This window comes from Garra rufa, chromosome 19 (assembly GCF_049309525.1).
Source record: "Garra rufa chromosome 19, GarRuf1.0, whole genome shotgun sequence".
Classification (NCBI taxonomy): domain Eukaryota; kingdom Metazoa; phylum Chordata; class Actinopteri; order Cypriniformes; family Cyprinidae; genus Garra; species Garra rufa.
In genome coordinates, this window is record NC_133379.1 from 17209399 (window position 1) to 17227212 (window position 17814).

At 38.7% G+C, this 17814-nt stretch overlaps 1 protein-coding gene across 1 annotated transcript; it reads left to right on the forward strand.

Annotated features, from left to right (window-relative positions):
* Positions 1-760: 760 nt before the first annotated feature.
* On the forward strand, positions 761-17421 carry ncbp3 (nuclear cap binding subunit 3). Its single transcript, XM_073824537.1, has 13 exons — positions 761-1033; positions 1471-1536; positions 1622-1727; positions 4987-5112; positions 5247-5378; positions 5461-5645; positions 5734-5842; positions 6196-6295; positions 10458-10567; positions 12246-12552; positions 12690-12889; positions 16126-16308; positions 16388-17421. Exons 1-13 carry the CDS (start codon positions 851-853, stop codon positions 16675-16677), a joined length of 2097 nt encoding a protein of 698 aa, XP_073680638.1. The 5' UTR covers positions 761-850; the 3' UTR covers positions 16678-17421.
* Positions 17422-17814: the final 393 nt, after the last annotated feature.

Genomic DNA, 17814 nt, shown 5'->3' on the forward strand with positions numbered 1-17814 from the left:
ATGTGTAAAGGTTTCTGTATGGCAATGTTGATTTTGTTAAATAAAATATTGTATTTTAAAGCCTTTGTTCCTTTTGTGAGACAGGCCGAGCTACTCAACCCCTGATTGTATAATATACTGGGCCTCTTACCACTTTTTGTGAATTTTTAATCTGATAAACAGTGATGTATGACGGTATGTACAGACATTTCACCCAAAAGTGAAAATTCTGTCATTAATTACTCACCCTCGTGTCATTCAGAAGACAAATTAAGATATTTTTGATGAAGTCCAAGAGCTTCCTGACCCTGCATAGACAGCAACACAACAACGTTCAAGGCCTAGAAAGGTAGTAAGGACATTGTTAAAATAGTCAGTGTAACAGCAGTGGTTCAACCTTAATTTTACGAAGTCATGAGACTGCTTTTTGTGCATAAAAGGCTTGCTATAAAATACATTTAATTGAGTATACCGGATTCTATTGGCCCCTGAAATCATTCCCAATAACCATTTATGAGTGTAAGTCTCTATAGCTTATCTGATTGTACTTTTAATATACCATTTAATTTATACTAAATTTAGTTTAGGTTATAAAATCTTTTAATTAACAAGATACTTACACCGACTCTACTGTTTATAATTAGGAATCTTCCTCTGTGTATACTATACACATTACATCCAAAATATGAATGTTAGTGAATGCATAATCTTCTTTAGTCAATGAGGGCGGGTCACAATTTAGCAGCCACCGTCTCCTGGGCGGTGTGTGTGTAGCGAGGCTCGAGAGCAGTGTTAGCACAACTAGCGTGCGGCTCCGTTCACTTCATTGAGTTATTAGCCGTTAGCTGCAAGCTCATTTTAGTGAGTGATCATGGCGGCGGTGCGCAGCTTGCGGGTGTCTGTGAAGTCCGAAAGCGCGTCTGATCGGTCAGAGTCAGACTCGGAATCAGACTCGGACCGAGATGCCCGGGAAGCGGAGCCCATGGAGGTTGAGGAGGGAGAGCTGGAGTTAGAGTCCATCCCTGTTCGGCGAAGTTTAAAGGAGCTATTGCCGGTGAGTTACTCAGTAGGCCTCTTTGAAACCACGGCCTCGCGTAGTACAGTAAGCCGATCGTAGGTGAAGCCAATGCGGTGTTGAGTTCGTCTCAGCACTACGCCTACTTTTGAACAGGTTATGGTAATGGGTTTACGGTGGGTTATACTACATTTGCATAGTGTGTAGGAATGGTCTGTTGTTTTGGAGGATCTTGGGAAAGCGATGTAAATCTCTGGCCCAAGTTTCCTGATACTAACAGACTTTTAATTTGGCGCACTGCTATTTCTATACTAATTGGTTAATACTTGAAATTATTTTGGTTTGGCATGACAGTACGAACCTGAGAAATTGAGAAAAGGTGATCACCTTAAATATAAGACTAACAAGTTAACGTTAAATAGCTGCTGTATTTGTTGCTCACATGGATCTCTGTATAATTAAAACTGTTCCCACAGGACACCAGCCGACGTTATGAAAATAAGGCTGGCACCTTTATCACTGGAATCGATGTCACCTCTAAGGTAAGTGTCAGCTGCTTGTGTGAATATATCAGCCGGTCTGCTAATGTACCTGTTGTTCACACCATTTGTAACGTTACGCGTTCAGGAGGCCATTGAGAAAAAGGAGAAGAGAGCAAGAAGATTTCATTTTCGAGCAGAAGAAAATCTGGCGCAGAGGAATGTTGTTCTAGACCGGGATTTGTTGAAGAAAGGTAAATAAATCTTACACCGCTATAGCTCAACAATTTATGTAAAGGAATAGTTCAACCAAAAATGAAAATTCTGTCATTAATTACTCACCCTCATGTCGTTTTAAACCTGTAAAACCTGTAAAACCGTTCATCTTCGGAAGACAAATTAAGATATTTTTGATCAAATCCAAGAGCTTTCTGACCCTGCAGACCCTTCTGACAGCAACACAACTACGTTCAAGGCCCAGAAAGGTAGTAATGACATCAAAAATATAGTCCATGTGACATCAGTAATATTATGAATATTATGAAGCTATGAGAATGCGTTTTGTGCCCACAGAAAACCAAAACAGTGACTGTATTCAACAATTTCTTCTCTTCCCAGTCAGTCTTTGACTCGCATTCATGCACGTGTGGTAATGTCATGAATGCAAGTTGAAGACTGACAGGAAAGAGAAGCAGTTATTGCATAAAGTCATTATTTTTGTTTTCTTTGCATACACAAAGTATTCTCGTAGCTTTATAAAATTAAGGTTGAACCAGTGATGTCACATGGACTCATTTATCGATGTCCCTTACTACCTTTCTGGGCCTTGAACCTGCTAGTTCTGTCGTTGTCTATGCAAGGTCATAAAGTGCTCAAATTTCATCAAAAATATCTTAATTTGTGTTTTGAAGATGAATGAAGGTCTTAGGGATTTGGAACGACATAAGGGTGAGTAATTAATGACAGAATTTTCACCAGCATGAAATGGAATTTCACCTTATCTGTTTTTAAGGATCTGTTTACACTTGTAGCTCGGTTCAGTTGGTTTATTTGGTCCGGACCAAAAAAGAAAATTATACATTTGGTCCTGGTCCGCTTAGCGTTCACACTGCCATTTTCGACAGCGAACCTAAAGATACTGAACCTAAAGGCATAGTGATACGTCCACAACCTGATTGGTCGGGTTGAATGACGTATATTTCATGACGGAACTCACAGAGCGCTCCAAACAAAAGGAAAAAGTGTGTTCGACATCAAAGTACCCATTTACTGATCCGTCTGCTCGGCTTCGCTTTAAGTCGACTACACCTAATGGTGTCTTCTGAACCAAGCGCGCTTATTGTTGCGTGTATATGATTTTTTTTTTTCAAAACCTGTGAACTCACAAAGAGCTCATAAAAGGCACTTTACCTCCTCGTCGCTCCACGTTTGCCCTCTGCTCATTTTGTTTTGGATACACCGCTTGTTCCCTTCATGAAATCATGTCGCATAGCGTTGCATCTTGCCATTGCTTTCTGTTTTTGGTTTGTTTAGCAGCATTTAGTCAGTGTTGCGTTCACATTTCATTCAAACTGCACTACAGTTCATTTGGAAGCGGACCGAGACCCATCTTTTTAAAGGAGAACTCCGGTGTGATTTTGACCTGAAGTGTATTGAATCATGATACCGAGTGTGAACGTACCTTGCATATCTCATCTCGGTTTGTGTCCAGCTGTCCGAAATCTGGGGTCAGTTAGCCGATGCTCACAACAGGTTGTCAGTGAGAGTCAACAGGGCATCGGAATAGCCATGTAAATAAATCACTGTTTTACGCCATTTACGAGGCACAAAGTAGCTCCACACTTCATTGGTAGACTTCCAAGGGCCCTGACATTTAAAACGAGACATTGAGAACTCAGAAAAAGCACCGGTAGTTTATTTACAAGTAGATTTATACAGACATCTTCCACCAGGAACAGACCGGTCGCTGCCATCTTAAATGTAGTCACGATAAGTCGAGTGTCGAGCACGAAGGAAACTACAACCTGATACGTTGATAACCTGATAAATTCCTTGGTGCTCGACACTCGACTTATCGTGACTAAGTTCAGGATGGCGGCGACCGGATTTTCTTTTCCAGGTACTGTCTGTATAAATCTTCTTGTAAATAAATTACCGGTGCTTTTTCTGAGTTCTCAATGTCTCGTTTTAAATGTCAGGGCCCTTGGAAGTCTACCAATGAAGTGTGGAACTACTTTGTGCCTTGTAAATGGCGTAAAACAGTGATTTATTTACATGGCTATTCCGATGCCCTGTTGACTCTCACTGACAACCTGTTGTGAGCATCGGCTAACTGACCCCAGATTTCGGACAGCTGGACACAAACCGATGAGGAGATATGCAAGGTACGTTCACACTCGGTATCATGATTCAATACACTTCAGGTCAAAATCACACCGGAGTTCTCCTTTAAAGTCTCAGTCCACTTGTTTGGTGCACACCAGGGTTCGGATGGCAGTGTTCACACTTACTCAAATAAACCGCATTAACAGAGCAATTGTACCAGACTTCCTTTTAATCGAACCAAACATGACAAGTGTGAACACACCCTTAAATTCATATTATACATCATATTGTGAAGAATTCATATGTGCATATTTAATTTTTAAAAGTGTTTTGACCTTGTAATGTTTAATCAAACTGTCATGACTAGGCCTTACAGTGAATACACCAGACTTGTCTTTGGTGATGTGTGCAGGTCTTCTCAGATCATTTAGTCTGTTTAAGCCTGTACCTGTAAACTCACATTCATCTGCCTCCACATTTGAAGAAAACACTAATATTTTAAATTCCAGTTAACAACCAATGCTTGAAACACATGTTCAGCCTACATTTTTTTTGTTTTCAGTGATCCACACTCGGATGTATGTCACAAAATAGAAGAAAAGATATTTCGCTCCTTCCATTTATTTACGACTTCCAAACTAATTCAATGTATGCGTTGTTGGAAATAGTAGTTAAAGGAATAGTTCATCCAAAAATGAAAATTCTGTCATTAATTACTCACCCTCATGTCTTTCCAAACCCATAAGACCTTCGTTCATCTTCGGAACACAAATTACAATATTTTTGATGAAATCCGAGAGCTTTCTGACCCTGCATAGACAGCAACACAACTGCCATGTCCTTACTACCTTTCTGGGCCTTGAACATATCAGTTGCGATGCTATAAAAGAAATTTCATTTTTGGGTAAACTATTTCTTTAACCTATGATGTTTCTCTTGAAATCTTGTAACTTTTTCACATTTTTTGAGGTTTCATGAAAAGTGTTGACACTCTGATGTGATGTGTTGTCGAAAGTGTTTATTTCAGCTGCACAGACCAGAAACAACTTATTATTTAAATGTATTATTATTTTAAATCTATTATTATTATCCATATAGGTTTGGAATGGTCTTAGTTTGAGTAAATGATTACCCATTGTTCATTTTTAGTAAACTATCCCTTAAATACCTCTCCCACTCTCTCTTAAGCTATCCCAAAGGTGCGTCTGGAAGCCCTACACATGAGTGGAGTTGACGACATGAGCACTCAGGATGTTTTTGGCTACTTTAAGGAGTATCCTCCCGCCCACATTGAGTGGATAGATGACACTTCCTGTAAGTACAGCCTCACTGATATTACCACACTGCCATAATTATATGTAGACTTCATACAAATCTGAAATGGAAACAGGTAAAGTTTTGTTTAAAGCTGGATCATGGTGCTCATAGTCAAATCACACTGTTTCCAGGCAACGTGGTGTGGCTAGACGACATAACTTCAACCAGAGCTCTCATTAACTTGAGTCGGATTCCAGACAAAAAGGAGGTCACCGATACCGACAGCTCGAAACCATCTGAACTTCCAGTCCAGCCGCAAAAAGGTTTGTCTTCTCATTATAACCTTAAAATAGACTGTGTTCACCAAATTTTGTGAAACTAAACTGTCACATTGTTGCTGATCAGCTCGGCGAAACCATGGCTCTGATGATGATGATGATGATGAGGAGGAGGAGGAGGAAGGTGAGGTAGATGATGATGATGATGATGAAGTGGAGAAAGCAGATAAGAGCAGGAGCAGTGATGGCAGTGAGGGTAAAGCTAGTGACATTGAGGAAGAGCCCGAAAAGAAAACACAGGAAACCGCAGAGGTAAATGCAGACATAACATCCCTTTAGTCAGAATATTAATGTTTTTTTTAATTATGCAACTTATTTTTCTTTTTTTTTCCAATTCTAGACAAGTCTGCTTTCCCAAGCAGAGCGAGAGTCTCTCCTCCGGAATGATCTGCGGCCCACAACCAAGCCCTTCAAAGGCAACAAGCTAATGTTGCGCTTTGCAACCCAGGGTGAGAAACATACTTTAGAGCAGTGATTCTCAACTCCAGTCCTCGAGGCCCACTGCTCTGCACATTTTGTATGTCTCCTTCATTTAACACACCTGATTCAGATAATCAGCTCGCTAGGAGATAGATCCATGAACTGAAATGAGTGTGTCAGATTCAGAAACATACAAAATGTGCAGAGCAGTGGGCCCCGAGGACTGGAGTTGAGAATCACTGCTTTAGAGTGTTGCCGACAAATAGAAGGAATTGTGTCAGAAGCTCTTTATTACTTGATGATGATTATGTTGATGAAGAACAGACTGTTCACGTTTGCAGTGACGAAAATCTGAACAATCTTGGTTGTTGTTTTCCATCAGATGACAAAAAGGAGTTGGGTGCGGCCAGGAGAAGTCGATACTACATGAAATATGGGAATCCAAACTATGGCGGCATGAAAGGCATCTTAAGTAACTCTTGGTAAGAAAAACTTGAATTAGTTAGATACGAAATATCACGCGGCAACTGCAAACATTGTTAGGGGTTCTCATAGAATTATACTATCTTTCAACAGTTTATTATATAAAAAAGGGTTTATTCAGCAAGGATGGATTGAATAGATTAATTAGAATTTCAAATAAATGCTGTTCTTTTGAACTTTCTATTCTTCAAAGAATCCTAAAACGATTATTAATAGTTTTCACAAAAATATTAAAGGGATAGTTCACCCAAAAATGAAAAATCTGTCATTAGTTACTCACCCTCATGTTGTTCCAAACTCGTTTAGCTTTGAAACACAAATTAGGATATTCTTGATAAATCCGAGAGCTTTCGGACCCTGCATAAACAGCAATGTTCAACTAACAGGTTCAAGGACCAGAAAGGTAGTAAGGATATTGTTAAAATAGTCCATTGGACATCAGTGCTTCAACCTTAGTTTCATGAAGCTGTAAGCCTTTTCCACACTAATACATTCTTTTTCTCAATTTTTTTTCTTTCTCCACATTGGCCTTCCTTCCACACAGAGATGGCATTTTTGCCAAGGAAAACTGAGGTTTTTGTGAACGGTCTCTAGAGCTGCACAATTAATCGTTAAAAGATCGCGATCTCGATTCGACCCCCCTCACGATCTTAATCCAGCATTTATACGATTCAGCCAATTATATTTTATTTATATTTTACAAAACTTTTGCTAGCCTAATTACTGCACAGACTGCTGTGAGCTGATGCAGTGACAGGTTCACCGTTCTCTCCAACATTACACAACCATTTAAACTTCATCTTCAGCGCACATTCTGTCAGATGCAATTCATGGCGCCTCTGTCTCAATATACTGTACAACGCGGCATTCATTCACATCAGATGATAACTCAGCGGCAGAGTTCCACTCACGCAGCGGCGTAATTTCCACTGGGGACACGCTTTTCAAAATCCCGTTGGTGTCCACCCACTTTCAAATTGTTTTGTTAAAGTAATTTCTTGTATTGTAGAATGCACGCTCAGTGCCGTCGAGAGTTTCGCGGGATCGTTAAAACGAAACCAAAAGTAAAACCCGGACGCGCTTTCAAAAGCTATTTTAATACCCTGCATTTAGAGAGCGACTCCCCAATGCGCGCAAATTAAGCTACATAAAATATCTAGGCTGTTATTAGTATGTGGGCTATAAGTTGTGTAGATAGCTCTGTATCATGCTTGGAAAATTCTCTCTATTAGCACTTTGAATATTGAAAGAGTAGTACTTTGATCGTGCCAGATTTATGGACCAGCAGAGCAATGGAACCATATGTGACCCTGGACCACAAAACCAGTCTTAAGTCGCTGGGGTATATTTGTAGCAATAGCCAAAAATACATTATATGGGTCAAAATTATTGATTTTTCTTTTATGCCAAATATCATTAGGAAATTGAGTAAAGATCATGTTCCATGAAGATTTTTTGCAAAATTCCTACTATAAATATATCAAAATGTAATTTTTGATTAGTAATATGCATTGTTAAGAACTTAATTTGGACAACTTTAAAGGTGATTTTCAGTATTTTGATTTTTTTTTGCACCCTCAGATTCCAGATCTTTAAAAGATGTATCTCGGCCAAATAGTGTCCTATCTCAGTTTTGTAAAATTTAACCTTATGACTGGTTTTGTGGTCCAGGGTCACATATGAGCATGACGATCCATTAACCCCTTAACTGTTACTCCCATTTTTGAACAGAGACGTGAAAATGAAGAATTGAATCTTAAATCTGTAGAATCCATGGACAAGAACATTTAGTAATATGATTTTTGATGTACATTTTCCATGTTAATTCAATGTCTGATTTTAAAATGGAATTCCAAAGGATGAATTTTGAAATTTTAAGTTTTCATCTGATATATCATTTCTTATTATTTCTAATGTGTAATAGGGAAAAAAGGCAACAAGAAAGTCTGTTTGTGAAAAAGGTCTCCTGTTATGAAGGAGATTTTTGAGGTGCACTCTTGTCATAAATTAATCTATGAAACTCTTGTCATAAGTAGGGCTGGTCAATTAATCGAAATAAATGTGGTATTTTCACGTGCTTTGAGATGTAGCACCATTTTTTTACACAGCGCCGTAGTTCACTAAGAAGCTACGCAAACAGCTCTCATTATCGCAAACGATTTCTTTTCGATTTTATAATCGTTCGATTAAATCGATTTCGATTATGAACACGATTAGGCATAGCTTCTAAGTGAACTACGGCTCTGTGTACTATGCTGCACCATCTCAAAACAGGTGCTGGAGATTTACGGCTAATCAAAGAACCGGCTTTATTGACAAAATGCTCATGACAATCGCCTTCGATTAATCGCCCAGCCCTAGTCATAAGTTATTTTCCTACATAATTTGTAACACACAAAAAGATCAAATATATATTTGGGAGACTTAGACCTTTCCAACGGTATATAGTTTGTCATGATTAGATTAGGATTTATTTGTAAAATGGTGAAGTAAACTTGGGCATCCCACAGAGTGCACGTTGACAGCCATAAATGTTGATAGGCTAGTGTTTCTAGCTAAGAATCATTAAATCGCTTTACTCTGACATAATACCTTTGTATGTTTCTTTTTTAATGTTTAATTTTTTTGTTTACATTATTACATTATTTTTCATTACATTTCTTTAAATTTAAAGCAAAGTTTATTTCGTCTTATTTCACTGCTATTTTACTGTTGTTTGATAACCTAATGTTCAGGGGTAAATCTTTAAAATAAAAAAGTTCTCCAGAATCGTGAGAGAATCGTGATCTTTATTCTGAGCAAAAAAATCGTGATTCTCATTTTATTCAGAATCGTGCAGCTCTAACAGTCTCCATAGTGGATACATTTGAAAACGCCGTTTTCACATTGTAGTGTGGACTGTGAAAACAGAGGTTTTGAAAACGATGATGCATGTTTAGTCATGTGACACACATTGTACCAACAGATATCTGTGTTCATACCGGTATTGTGCCTGTTATGTGCTATTCACTTTAACGGTTGCTACAGATGTTATTTTGTACACTCTTCATAACGCAGTCCTGCAAAGACAACAGAAAATGCAGTTGCATTTTAGATGAGACATTTTTATTTTAGTGAGAGATTTTTCTAAACAAAATGGTCCTGCCGAAAGAACCGAATGACAACTTATCACGTCTGTATCATCTCAATGAGCTTTTTGAGGCTTTACGCATGCACAGTAAAAAACATTCTGTAAAGCGAATGTTTTCTGACGTTTCAGTGTAGATGAGAAACTTTTGGAACATGTTAAATGCTGATGTATCTGGATTAACACAGACGTAGCCTCATTCAACAGTTTCTTTTTTCCCGTCAGTCTTTAATGCGCATTCACGAAAGTACCATGACGTGTTGGTAATGCACTTTTACATACTCACTAGTTTCTCCTGATTCGGGCATCCAAAAAGTGCACACTTTAGCACCATACTAATAACTACATCAAGACCTAAAGCAAAATATAGAATTCATTAGCTTGCATACAGCATGTGTCTTTCTCTGCTTGTAAACATGCCACAGCCCATCCTGGTTCTACATCAGAAATTATTGAATAAAGTCATTGTTTTTGTTTTCTTTGTGCACAAAATATTGTAGCTTTATAAAATTAAGGTTGAATCACTTATGTCACATGGACTATTTTAACAATGTCTATACTACCTTTATGGGCCTTGAATGTGTCAGTTGCGTTGATGTCTATATGCAGGGTCAGAGTCGAGCTTCATTTGTGTTCAGAAAAAAGTTCTTACGGGTTTGCAATGACAGAATTGTCATTTTTGGGTGACAACTCTTTAAGCAGCACAAACTGTTTGGAACATTAATAATAAAATGTTTCTTGATCACCAAATCAGCATGTTAGAATAATATGCTTTTAATTCAGCTTTGTCGTCACAGGAATACATGATTTTAAAATGTATTCAAACAGAAAACTTTTTTTTTTTCAACTGTAGTAATATTTTTTTACTGTATGTTGATCAAAGAAATGTGGGCTTGGTGAACATGAGGCTTGCAAAATTTTAACTACCTCAGACTTTTGAAATGTAGTGAACTTCTCTTTTCTGAGCTTTTTTTTTTGTAATTTAACTGGTTGAAAAGTTACTGTATAATCTGGAATTGTGTAAACTTCTATAGGAAACGGAGATACCACACACGCAGAATCCAGCGTGACATTCTGAAGACCAAAAAGCCTCTGATTGGAGACAGTATGGGACACACCCCACCTTACACTCATCGACACTCAGGTAAATCTCTTTTAATGACTATTAAAGATTTTTATTGGACTGCACTATTTTATTCAGAGGTGGGTTTTAACGGACGTATTTAAAAAAAAAAAATAGCACCTGATTGTATGTAAGATCTTTTGTCTAGTTTTAAAGGGGGCACAACACGCACAGTTTCACCCAATCTCATGTTAATCTTGAGTACCTATAGAGTAGTATTTAATCCTTTGTATCTCCAAAAAATCTTTAGCTTTATCAGATTTATAAAAGAAAGATACTGTTTTACGATTCTCTCCGAAAACAGCCGAGCTTCTGGAAGCGTGCCATGAGCAGAACTAAAGAATCACAGGAACTTGCGTGCCGACTGCTAATAAAACAGAAATTTGATTTCACCTACCACCTGCAGCTCCGAATTATGACTGGGATCTTTTATCGCTGGAATCGATCTTTCTGTATCAAACAATGTGCAAATCCTTTAGGAAGCTGAACAAGGTTAATTTTCCCTCACAACCAAAAACACACTTCTTTGGAGAAATTGTTGTCGAGCAAGTCCTGTGCAGCGCTGCCAAACGAAGCATGATGATGGGAGCTGATCTCTGTGTGTGTGTGTGCGTGCGCGTGCGCGTGTCCAGGAGAAATGCCCATACAAGGAATTCCGGTCTTCATGACATGATTGAAGTAGTTCACTTCCAGAACAAAAATTTACAGATAATGTACTCACCCCATTGTCATCCAAGATGTTAATGTCTTTCTTTCTTCAGTCGTAAAGAAATTAGGTTTTTTGAGGAAAACATTTCAGGATTTCTCTCCATATAATGAACTTGTATGGTGCCCCTGAGTTTGAACTTCCAAAATGCAGTTTAAATGCAGCTTCAAAGGGCTCTAAATGATCCCAGCCGAGGAAGAAGGGTCTAATCTAGTGAAACGATTAGTTATTTTATTAAAAAATGTCAAATTTATATACTTTTTAACCTCAAATGCTCTTCTTGCTCTACCTTTAAGTGAACTCTGTGTGTTCTAGTTCAAGATAGTTAGGGTACATCGAAAAACTCCCATCTCATTTTCTTCTCCAACTTCGAAATTGTTTTAGATCACTGTTTTTCCTTAGGGTGTTTGAACTCCTTTGCATGTTCACTTTGTAAAAGCTGGGTTGGTACTTCTGCAGTGATGTATGATTTTGAAGTTGGAGGAGAAAATGAGATGGGAGTTTTTAGACATGCCCTAACTGTATTAAACTGTACTACTGTATAGTGTTTCGCTAGATTCTTCTTCCTCAGCTGTGATCGTTTAGAGCCTTTTGAAACTGCATTATGGAGATTCAAACTCGGGGGCAGCATGGAAGTCCATTATATGAAGAGAAATCCTGAAATGTTTCCTCAATTTCTTTACAGTTGAAGAAAGAAAGACATAAATATCTTGGATGACAAGGGGGTGAGTACATTATCGGTAAATTTTAGTTCTAGAAGTGAACTGCTCCTTCAAGAGCCATTATCGAAGAAAACTTTCTGAAACTTGTATAAACCCGGAAGGCACAGAAATACTCTTATCCGTCCAAATAATTTTTTGAAATATTGGCCATGTTTAGCATGAGAAATGTCTCATATAGCTTCTTTGTACTTTGGTTATTTATTCTCTTTTAAACACCTTTTTCTTGTTAGTCGTTTTTGGTTTGTTCATTAAGCTCTTTTGCTTTTCTCAGCTGACCTGGTGAACCTGCCAGAGGAGCCTATAGAAGAAGAGGAAGAAGAAGAGGAGGATGGAGAGGAAGACATGGATGCTGATGATAGAGTGGTGGAGTACAGAGATCGGGGAGAGAAGGAACGGGGGCCACGGCTTGGGGAAGGTGGTCTGCGTGGTCGCTTAGGAGGCCCGTCGCCTGCATCTTCAGATTCAGATGAGATGGACTACGATCTGGAACTGAAAATGATCTCAACGCCTTCTCCCAAAAAGAGCATGAAGATGACCATGTATGCTGACGAGGTAGAAACCAACCTTCGCAGTCTTCGGTGAGTCCAGGTTTGCTTTCGAGTCAACGATTGTGTGGTTGCTACATTTTAGGATTTGAGTTTTCTCTTATGTAATTGTGACAAGTTTCATATCATTTTGATATTAATTGCTCATTTTGTCCCTTCCACTGCCTTAGAAACTCCATACGGACTGAAACAAGTAGCAGTGTTAAGAGTCGCATTGGCAGCGGCGGTGGTGGAGAAGAAGGAGGAAGCAGCAGCTCGTCCAAGTCTTCATCAGAAAAAGTGACAGATGTGAGACAGTTACTGGAGGAGAAGAGGCAGGGACTCTCTCAGCAGAGATCACGCCCCCCAGCGACTACAAGCAGCAAGACGGGTTAGTTGTTAATGGAACATAAAAATCTTGACATACAAGGTGCTTGAATTTGAAATGTAAGACCTGAAAAACCCTTGAAAAAAAGCAATATTCCTGAAGAGGTACTTGACAAGTGCTTGAATTGAGACAGTGTATCTATAAAATAGGTGTTTTATTTTTTCAGTAGGCACACATCTTTTCACGCAAAATTCAATAATTAAAAAAAAACATACTTTTTTTGCTTATTTCATTTATTGTCATAAAACTTTGAAGAAACTGTACAACCCCATCCATTTAAAATTTAATTTAAAAACCAGAGTTGGAACCAAAACAAGATGACACCCGCAAAGATGTTCGGCAATTACGGCTTATACTGGACGTGTCGGAATGGTTAATAAACTTAATGTCACTTTGATTTCTTTGTTTAAGGGTATGTCATGGTAGCGTACTGAGACAGATACTAACACAATGTGTTTACTGAGGTATAAAGATGAACGAACGTGATGTGTTTATTGAGGTATAGAGATGAAAGCGATGTGTTTACTGAGGTATAGCTGATTGAATGAGAGCAAAATGTGATTGGTTAACATAACTTACCCCGTCCTAATATTGAAATACAAAAATGTGAGTGTTATGGTCTTTACTCGAATGCAGTTGCGGGCTGTAAACACTTTCGCAGGTATTGCGTTAACGTTACCATTCTTAATGCAGTTATAACTGATCCAAAACGATTTAAAATAATTGTACATGACATCTTAATCATTAACAGACACCGTTTTAAACCATCTAGCGTTACAAAGCTAAGCTTAACGTACACAGTTTGTAAATAGACAATCACCTTAATGACTAGGAATTATATTGAGATGGATGTACATAGAGAAGACGACATAACCATGTTCTCTGAGCATGTAAGTTACACTTACACTGAAACGCGCTAACTTTAACACATTATTTAATAGGTGATTAGCAAAGATTCATATAAAAAGAAATTACACTCACTTCTGGTGGAGATGAAGCAAAAACATGAATAGTTACAGACCCATTTTTCAGCAGCAGTTTCGCGAAAACTGCTTTATACTGATCCTCGTTTTTAAAGCATGGTGAGAAATAATTAGCGTAAACATGAACCCATTTAGGTAGATCAGCGGCCACATTCCCTCAGTGCTGTCAGTTTACTTCTGACTCGGGGCGGGTCTATGCTAAAACACTACTGTCTATCAACTATCGCTGGAGCGGCCTCTGTCGGTGTTACACCACAACGACAGGCATCTGAGAACGGCTCGATATGAGAAGAGGCAAATTATTTAACTTAATTTAAAGAAAACTACTGGGTGGATCTTTGTCATTCTAAGGTGGTTGTGTACACACACTCCCAACTAACATTTCCGTTCAGTCAGCTTGTAAAAGTGCATGTGGCACCCGATGACCCCTTTAAACCAGTGGTTCCCAACCACATTCTTTTGTTTGACACACCTATTTCAGGTCTTGGAGTCTCTACTAATGAGCTGATGATTTGAATCAGGTGTGTTTGATTAAGGAGACATGAGGTGCGTTCCGATCGACAGGGTCCCTACGCAGTGTTCACTGCTCCCTACTCCCTTAGCACGGTATATCCGTTGAAGTGTACTTTCGCTGACAATAATCGCTCATTTGGAATGCCCTGGAACGTCATCAAAGCAAATCAACGGCAGGTCACGCAGATTATGATTTAACATAAATATTGTAATTTATTTTACTTTAAAATTTAAATACATATAAAATACATATAAACGCATGTATCTAAAAAATATAGTCCAAATGTATACGTTTAGACCGTTAACAGATTTTTGTGGTCTTATCTCACGCAATTTTTTCCCCACACACAGCCTTATATTTAACTATCCTGTGGTAACATTAAATAAAACAAGACAGAGCTTCACCTCGCCAGTTTTACTTTCATTCATAAAATACAATATGCAAATGTAACATGAATCGCCATAACCATTCATAAACACTCTAATTTGTATAATAATAACAACATTTATTGCAACCGCTCCATTTCAGAGCCTTTAAAAAAACTTCAACGGCTCTGCTCCATCATTACTTCTAACTAGTGACGCGGTGCGCAATGACAGTTGGGTAGTTTTCCCCGTCCACTTCCTGTGAAGTGAAGTAGCGATGTTCCCTTATTCCCTATGCCGTTCGCAGTGCCCTTCGAACTGAACATGTTCGCTCCCTTTGATTTGGAATCTCACTTAAGATGGCGGAATACCCTGTGAAGTCCACTTCGCAGTCCACTTACGGTCGAATGGAACGCACCTATGGAAAACATGCAGCGCTGGGGGGCCTCCAGGATCATAGTTGGGAACCACTGAGTTTAACCAATCCGTTGCAAAATGATTCACTGTTTTTAAAGTGCTCCAATCGGATCGCATATCGCAAATTATTTGATTCAGATCAGGCCTTCAAATCGTGTTTCACAAACCGTTTCACCTTGACTGTGGTAGCTCCTTTGCTGTCTATGGAGTGTTAAAGCTCTTGGATTTCATCAAAAATATGTTAATTTGGAATGACATGAGAGTGAGTAATCTCTCCCAGATTGACGTTTCTTGCAGGAGTGCTTAAAGGTCCACTGAAGTGCCTTGAAACACGCAGCGTTATTCTATGTGGTGACGTACTTTTAACTGAAACAAAAACATATCGCCCAGCCCCGCCCACTAATTTTGAATAGCCAATAGCGTTCCATTAATATCTGCTGGGCAAGAGCCGTTGAGCTCGGTAAAGCCGCATTTGTAAGCTTATGACAGCCACAGACTAATAAATTACCCCACAGATTCAATATGAAACTTGCTAAAACGAAATAGTGATCATAATCATGCTGAGGCTGTGTAATTTAATACATGCCGTCCGCACATATGAGCGCATATGATCTGCTCCGGGTTAATGCGTCTCTGGGTAGAGGGCGGGACATTACGGACTCTAGAGAGCATTTGATTGGACAGAACGTTTGATGAGAAACTGAAGTGCACGGTGATATCATCCAAATCCTTGATTCATATTGGCAGAAGTGACGAGACTGTAAGTTTTGAATGCCCATATCTTGTAAAAGCGAATTTTGTCTTTGTTTTGCAGCGTACTAGCTTATAGATAACCTTAAGGCTAATATATTCATACTAAAAGCCAAAAAACTTTAATTTTGATTTCAGGGGGACTTAAAGTTTGACCCTTCTTGTGCTGAGCAGATGTGGTCAATAAAAGAACGCAATTTCTCTCAACAGATGTGAGACAGAGATTAGGCAAAAGACCACATTCTCCAGAAAGACGTCGCTCTGTCTCTCCCGTCATCTCTAGAAAGACAGTGTCTCGAAGAGAGCCTTTAACCGATGTGCGCAGCCGACTCGGAGTGGCAAAACAAGAGAGCCGTGGTCTCTACTCGGAGACTTCGAAAGACAAGAAAACAGGTATAGATGGAGTCAATGCTCTTTTGGTTCTCTTCACATTTATTTTCTGATACTGATCATATCATATTTGTCTTTTCAGGAGGCTTGTGGAGCCGCCTCGGCCCGTCTCATAGGGACGACGGAGACGATGTCAAGACTTCTTCCCGAGCATCTTCCTCAAGAGGAATAAGGCGACGAGATGACGATGAATCTGACGGAGTTGATGACGAAGAAGAGGATGACTCTCAGCTGCAGAAGATGTGGGGAGCAATGATCAAGCAGAAGGAGCAGCAGTCCAATAAGATGAAGAAAAGCCGACTGGACAACCTGCCCTCGCTGCAGATCGAGATCAGTCGGGACAGCAGCAACGGCTCGGACAGTGACTCCTGACTGACTCCTGCTGTAGGAAGTGTGGGAATCAGAGAAACGATGAACGCTGTGGAAGAGAGTTGGAGAACATCTCATATAGACTGGGCCAAGAGACCCTGACATGTGTACTTAAACATTCCCACACTCCCCACCTCTCACAGATGTTTTCTTTGGTCTTCTCTACATGAACCAACTTTTGAGAGTGCTATTTGGAACAAGAGAGGGCAGATTGGATTTGGATTTTTTTGTCATTTCAAAACGGGGCAGTGAAATGAGTCCCTCATTTTTTTGTTTTTCTTCAAAAGAAAGTTATTTGCTTGTATTTAACACAAATTGAGGGCCCATTTTTAATCTACAGCGATGCACCAGGTTGACAAAAACAGTTCCGTGAATTGATGTATTGACTGGAAGCGATGTGATTGGATGTCTGCTAGCAATACATTTTTTCAAATCATGTCAGTGTGGTTGGTTTCTGTTCATGTTACGTTATTAAGACTGTCATATCACTGTGGATTTGATGTGAAGAACCTAAAGGTGTGAGTTTTTTGTTTCTCTGGTGCAAGAATTATAAATGTATTTACTGGAGCTGAATGAATCAGTGCTTCATTGTACGCAGTCCTATGAGAGGGGCATATAATGTAGCCAATGTAAAGATAATTGTCCCCTAAGGAATGGTCTTCATTCCCTAAAATATGTGGTCAGTGCACAAACAAAAAGCACTGTATGATGAATAAAAATGTTTTTTTTTTACATCGGATTTGGTCTAGAAATTAATATTGTACAGCATGTTCATAAAGGGCATATAAAAATATATTTTAAGGTCTGTAATGTACAAATATATTATTTACACTACTAGTCAAATGTTTTTGAACAGTAAGATTTTAAATGTTTTTTTTAAAGAGTCTCTTCTGCTCACCAAGCCTGCATTTATTTGATCCAAAGTACATTTTGAAATAGTAAAAATATTTAAAATGATTGTTTTCTATTTGAATATTTTAAAATATAATTTATTCCTGTGATTTCAAAGCTGAATTTTAGCATTATTACTCCAGTCACGTGATCCTTCAGAAATCATCCTAATATTCTTTGTTGCTCAAAAACATTTTTTATTATTATTAATATTTAAAATGGTTGAGTTGTACTTCTTTTTTTTCTTTT